Source organism: Notothenia rossii (assembly GCF_949606895.1).
Source record: "Notothenia rossii genome assembly, chromosome: 5".
NCBI lineage: Eukaryota > Metazoa > Chordata > Actinopteri > Perciformes > Nototheniidae > Notothenia > Notothenia rossii.
The window spans coordinates 31,404,832-31,411,825 of record NC_136903.1 but is presented as its reverse complement, the minus strand read 5'-3'; the positions used below and the strand labels follow the sequence as shown (position 1 = coordinate 31,411,825).

The following is a 6,994-nucleotide window of genomic DNA, read 5'->3' as shown; positions in this document are numbered from 1 at the left end:
GCCCTGCTATGTTAACTCCTATGTGGTGGGAAAGAAACATCTACACAGAGTTGATGTTGTACTCTGACTCATTCCATTAAATGTTACTTTTACTTCCATTGGATTACATCTCAGAGGAAAACCATGTGTGCCACTTCATTTGAAAGAAAAGATAGGCCTTTGTTCCTTTTCTAAAATGTCAGTGTCTGTCGGGACCTCTGTCTATATGTGTTTGTATTTCTACCAAAGACACATTTGTCCCGATTTTGAAGGCTCAAAAAGTTCAAATTATTAAATATAAAAACAGAGAGTCATTAAGCAGAACTCCTTTTCCTCTTCCATTAATCATAAACATTTTTTTTTTTTAAGCATCTGCAGGCCCCAAGGCCCTAGATTAGAAACCACTGTTCCACAATTGCTGCACTGCAGAATAGCACATATTTACTTAACACCATAGTTTGGTCGTAATACTGTAACTCTGTATATTTTGTAACTCAATTTCCCATGGGGCATCAATGATGGAAAATGAGCAACCAGTTTTCTCAACATAATTTAAACATAATTTAAGTTTTAAACTAGAATTAATTGTACTATTAGTTTATTATCATTATTGATAAATTGCCTGGTATTTATATGGTACAGATCTCTACTTTAATCCGGTTTGACAACCTTTATGTTTTTAGTTGATTGTTAAGTGTGTACCTGCTAAGGGACTGCATTTTCCTTATCTGATAAAGCGCTCTTCGGAATTCTCTGCGCATAGCCGTTCCTCCTCCTCCTCGGGCGCGCCCTCCCCCCCCCCCCCCCCCCCCCCCCGGCAGGGAGGATGAGCGCACAGTGGATCTCTCGCGCTGGAGTACAGAGCTGCAGCGCGGACAGGAGGGAGCTGTGACCGGCACCGAGCAGCGGGACAGTGCGCGCTGCCTTCCTTTGGAAACAACCACTTTGGGGATCCCGGTGAAACTTGTGAGGAAGACTCCACGGGTCAGCATGACATCTCTCATCAACTCCGCGTGCCTCTTCTTCTTGCCTGTTGCTCTGCTCCTGAGTAAGTACTATTTGAGGAATTCTGCTTTATTTCTGAGCAATGCACAACTTCCGCTGCGGTATTGGAAATGTTTGGAGTAGTTGTGCGTAAACCGGAGAACACGGATGCAGATCCAGACTTTTACTTAATTGTATTTGTAATAAGATAGTGTTCTGTTAAGACCCATCTTCTGGACTTGTCTTTGCCCTGCTTCTGTAAGTTAGAGTGTCCCGTTGTATCCCCCGTTTATCTCCAGCATCCAGTGGAACACGCCTGAATGTTGTGAATGCAGCATGCAAACTGTTTTGTGTGAGAGTGGACTATAATTCAATTTCCCCCAGTCTTAATGCATTTGCTCAACGAGGTAACTTGTTGTACATAATAGTATGTCATTACTAACTGCAACTGGCAAATAAAGGGAACCCTCAATCAGTCAGACTGATAGTGGAGTTACCGCTTGTGATTCCCACCCTGCAAGTAAAGTCAATGCAATGAATTGTTAATTAAAGTAAGGTGAGTACAATTAAAATGGAACTCTAGCAATTTTGTAATGCAGTTTTTTCATGTTAAGGAAAATACAAGAGACAGATTGTTTTGAAGATAGGTCAAAATCAGTGCAGCAGATGGAGGATTTTCTGATTCTTAGTAACTAGAACGCAGCAGTTTTTGTAATCGTTTGCTTTTAATTTCAAGTACAACTTAACGTTGAGTGTAATGCATTTAAAGTGCATTGTATGTGAATTGTGTATACTCTAGACTTGCCCTGATTTGAGCTCATTGGACATTCTGAACCCCTGACATGATTTTCTTCTGGATACCTTTAGAAAAGGTAAGATAGTGAGCTAGCCTAGTGAGCTTTTGGGTTAGGATAAAAGCTGTTAGTTATATATTTTTTGTTTTTAAGTAAAAAAGTAACCATTACTTTTTCCATTACTTGGTCAGATTATCCAAATAATGACTTTTTGGAAATGTGCTGCAACGTTTTGGGGATGTGGAAGAGCCGCTGGGTGGCTTTCTTGAAACTTGCCCAGCCGTCATTCATATGATACGTATTGCTTTTGTATACTTAAATGTGAATAGCCTGTTAGTTAACTCGTACTTAATTGGTCATTTGGTCTGCAGTTGGCAGTACATACTAATTGAGGAAGTATGCAGTGTACTCTGCAGTATGTAGTTCCCATTACAGTATATGCAGTAGGTTTGCATTTTTTACTATGCAGCAGGTAGTATGCAATATTTAGGATGTACAGTAGTATGGAGCATGTAGTATGGAGCATGTTATATGTAGTATTCAGTATGTAGTACACTACACAGTTTGTAGTGTGCAGTATACAGTAATGTGCCAATTTTAACACAGCCTGGGTCCAGCTCTAAAAACACTTCAATCTATCAATCAATTCAATTTGATTTATATAGCCCAATATCACAAATGTTAAATTTGTCTCGTTTTATAAAAAAAAGTTGATATCAATACATTTCTTCAACCTACATTTCCCATAAATGCAACTTGATACCTTTTCATTAGGCTGTCCGTCTATCCAACTCCATGCTCACAGTTTGTAACAAAGAATGTATTTAAAAAACGTGTTTTCTCTAAGCCTAGGTAACCCTGGTTACATCGCTATGACATCTTCAGGGTTATTTTTTTTGTAAGCTGACTTTGAGTTGTCTGATATCATGTACTAAAGTACTGACTTGGTGATGAAACCATATAAATTCCATTCCAAACCGAGGATGTTTTATAAATGTAATCGTCATCATTGATCGTCATCCAATGCTGCTGCGGATGTCAGAGCAATGAGGATGGGGGGGGGGGGGTCCCATAGGGGAGGGACACCATGGGGGTGGGACACCATGGGGGTAGGGGAAAAAAAGTCTCACAGATGGAGATAAATGATGAATGATTCACATCTGTCCCTCTCCTATGCTCGGGAAAGTCTCTGGAGGTTTTGTTCATCCGCACATCTGAACGTGACTGGGAAACATTCCTCATGCATTCAGTCCCTCAGTCATGTGACTGACTGACACATGGGGAAAACTGAGGCTAGTTATGAAATTATATTGGCTGATATTCTTACATTACTCTTCATTACTCTTTCGTTGTTACTTTCCAAACTGTGAGTGTGTGTACGTTGATGTGTAGTTAATGTCCCTATGAGCAGAGCTTCCTGTCACCTTTGACTCAGACTATCATCCATCACGCTTTCTTAAAATACCTCGTCTTAAGATCAACAATCTGTAAGAACATCATCTTCAATGCTTCAAATACACTGACAAACATCTTAAAACATAAATTGGAAATGATTAATGATATTCTATAATTAAGACCAGTATTTTTAGCTGCCTTTGATCACTATGGATCTTTATAACACAGCTTATACTTCTATATAAGAGTTAGCATGTGTAGAAAGTATTTTTTAATGTTTTATGTAGGTACCTATTCCCGTGGGAGGAATTCAGAAATATGTATACAAGATTCTACAACTGTGCAAAAAACATTTTCTAAAGTGTTTTTCAAAAGGAAAAAATAAGGTGTAAAGCAGAAGAGTGTCAGTGGCATGTAGTAAATGTAATCTGCTCAATGCACACATTTACATGTATTTTAAAAATGCGTTTTCCCTCAACATCATCAAGAGGGTTGATTTTTAGGTGTCTTCAGAAAAAACAATTAAATGAAATGCTGTTTACATCATTACCAAAACAACTTTGAATTCCAAACAATAGGTCTTTTTTTCACAAGTAATATTTTGATTAGTGCATGCTGGATCACTGTCAATAACACCAACGATGACTGAATGTCAGCTCCTTGGTTTCAGGGTCCTGGTATTGTGCATGCTGGATCACTGTCACTCTGTCATGGCTTACTAGAACACATGATTAGAATCCAGAATCTCATAATAAGCTTACACTATTTGAAAAGATAGAAGACATTCAGAGGCCCAATTATCTGAAACCTGAAAGGGACATTCTGAAATACTAATCCCGAATGCAACAAACAGAAGCACATGGCTAATATTATAGAGAAGGACCTTCCTCCGTTTTTTTTTAACTATGGTAAAGGCATGACCGTCTAACTGCCTTTGATTGACTAAAACTTGTTGCCTTTGTTGGTTGGGTTGGTTAAGTTAAGGCAGGGGTGTCAAACTCAAGGCCCGGGGACCAAATCCGGTCCGCGACATCATTTTATTTGGCCCTGCAAGAGCCTGCAAAGAATATAATACGTTTATTATACGGTTACATGCCACTTTACAGAAGCAGGTTGCCCATAAACTACATGTCCCACAATGCATCTCGTTTTGTGACATGCATACTGAAGAGACTTGCAATTATTTGCCCTGGACTTCTGCTTTCAGACGTAGTTAATTACAAAATTATTATCCTATCCGATAATAATCCAATTCAGAGGCAATAATGTAATATTAATCAGTGTTGGGCAAGTTACTTTTAAAAAGTAACTAGTAATAGTTATAGTTACTGCTCTCAAAAAAGTAACTAGTTACTTTGTTAGTTACTCAATTATAAAAGTAACTAGTAATACGTTACTTTACTTTAAAAATAATAACAATAAAAATACAAGTTTTCGTGTTGTTTTTTGCTGACTAGTTCTCTGAAGGCAACAGACTCGACCGTTGCGATGGGCAGTATGTCCTCAACAACATACATGGCAATCAATCTATTTAGTTGACTCTGGGTGACATGTGGTGATTTAAAAAAATCGTTTTTTGGCTGTTTAGATGGTGTTGCTCCATCTGGCTCACTGCCGTTGGTTGAGACGGTGGGGTCTTTGGCGACTAGTTTTATAGCCCCATGTACATTACTTAGCATTGCTGTTTTTCGATGGGGACAATGCTTTCTGTCCTGCACACAGTTTACATTTTAGCGTAATATTTGTTGCGTCCTTTATCCCCACAAATTGAAAATAGTGGTTATATTTCCAAGTTGCAAATGCGCTGCTGCTCTCGCTGATACTTGCATCTGCCATTGTGTGTGTGTGCGTGCTGGTGGTTAGCATTAGCAAGTGTTCGTGTGTGTGTATTTTCCCCATAAGGCAAGACCCGCCCAACTCTGTCTCTGATTGGCTTACCCTGAACCGTTAACCTATCATCACTCCTCTCTGGTTACTTTCACTTTTCCATGGTGCTGTGAGAGGACATCGCTGTATTCGCCTGTAATACCTCATTCACACCAACGGTGTTTCAGGGCCGGTTCGGAGCTAGAGCTTGAAAAGCACCGGGTTTTCCTCTTCACACCGCAGCGGTGCAGCCTCTTAGCTCCGGAATCTGGTTCGTTTCGAGCACCAAAAAATTGTCCGGCCAGTGCAAAAGCACCACATACGTCACGCTTACTTCAAGGCGGGGGCAGGGGTAGGTCAACTCCTGAACAACAACAAAAAGCCGGCGTTTTATTCACTTTGTACACAATGATGGAGAAACTTAACAAGCAGCAGTGGTCCACTGAAGAGACCAGCTACCTACTGGGAATCTGGTCTTCCGAAGAGGTACAGAGGAAGCTGGAGCACAATCGGCCATTGTTGTTGTTGTCGGTGTCAGCTGCGAGGGGTTTCCGCGCGGTTTGGCTTTATGAAGCAGGCACGCAAACGGTTACGTCATGACGCAAACGATGACGCAATGACGCAGCACCAGTCGGACTCTGGGCAGTGTGAAAAGAGCCGGAGCTAAACCGAAGAACCGGTTCTGAACCTGAAAAGCTCTAGCACGGAGCTTGAACCGGAGTTGCGTTGGTGTGAATGAGGTATAAGTTACATCCGCAGGGAGATTCGGTTCAGTTCCATCACATAATGTAACGCAGTAACGCACCTATTTAAATCACAGTAACTATAACGGCATTACTTAATGGGAATAGGTAACTAGTAACGCTATTAATTACCGCAAAAAGTAGTGGCGTTAACGCGTTAGTCCCAACACTGAATATAATACATTATTTTATGTATATATTATATATTTATTTTATATATGTATATTTATATAGTTACAACCGGCCCTTTGAGTGCAACCATAATGCTAATGTGGCCCACAATGAAATTGAGTTTGACACCCCTGGGTTAAGGCATGAAGAGTGCCATCAGTTAGGGGTCATGGTTAAAGTGGGATTATCAGGGTGAATCAAATGCAAAGTGTTATGTGTTTGCTATATTATGACTGAAAATAGCATGGCTGAAAGGTCTGATGACGTCTTTCTGCACCATATAAGCAATGTGCGTCTGAGACTGTGTTTTCTTGGATGAATGTTCTTTTGGTTGAATTTGATTTTTTTCATTTTGTTGGATTTCAGATTATTGGGCCTTCGTAACAATGGATGGCATGGCACCATTTTAGTTTAGCTACTACTTGTTTTACACAATTAAACAAAACAGTTAAAGTAAAATAAAACATGTTTACACAATATTAAATGAGCTTCATTTACTGCAATGCAACCTTTTTAAGTTTAAGAATCAAGCTAGTTGTTATCCCGTTTCCAGGCTTAAAGCTAAACTAAGCTAGCTTACATACATTTTACTTCCCAAAATGTAAAGATATTCCTTTAACTTTATCTCAAGGTTGAATAGACCTAATTTATTGTATTGCTTCTTTTGTGTCCCTCTCTCTCTTCACTTGAGTGTCAGTATTCTGCCTGTCTCCTCCGTCTTGGCTTAAACAGCTAGCTCTAAGTATCAGGGCCGGAGACTTGGAGGGCTCCCCTGGTTGCAAGTCTCCTCACTGCGTCATCAGGGCCCAAATAATCACATTAAAAGCAGGCAGCCCATAGGCGAGAGGCAGAATATATTCGGCTTTTAATTGTTCTCCTCAGGAAACACTTCCCAACCTCACTTTCTTTCAAAGTTCCCCCTCAGTGGCTCGACTGAAGCGTTTTTCTACATATTTTTGTATGCAGCAAAGACACATGAAGTGTTAGATTCCTCATTAAAATAGGTTTAAAAGTGTCAAGGAAAACTGCCTGTGTTTCGCCTCCTTCTTCCTCCCTCCTTAC

At 40.0% G+C, this 6,994-nt stretch overlaps 1 protein-coding gene across 1 annotated transcript in view; it reads left to right on the top strand.

Moving 5' to 3' along the window:
* Window positions 1-846: 846 nt before the first annotated feature.
* The window catches only part of nrn1la (neuritin 1-like a), a 143,825-nt gene continuing 137,677 nt past the window's right edge, over window positions 847-6,994 (top strand). The window contains exon 1 of the mRNA XM_079684737.1: window positions 847-1,027. Coding sequence (XP_079540863.1) covers window positions 970-1,027 — 58 coding nt within the window. The 5' untranslated portion in view covers window positions 847-969. The remainder of the gene's footprint in view (window positions 1,028-6,994) is intronic.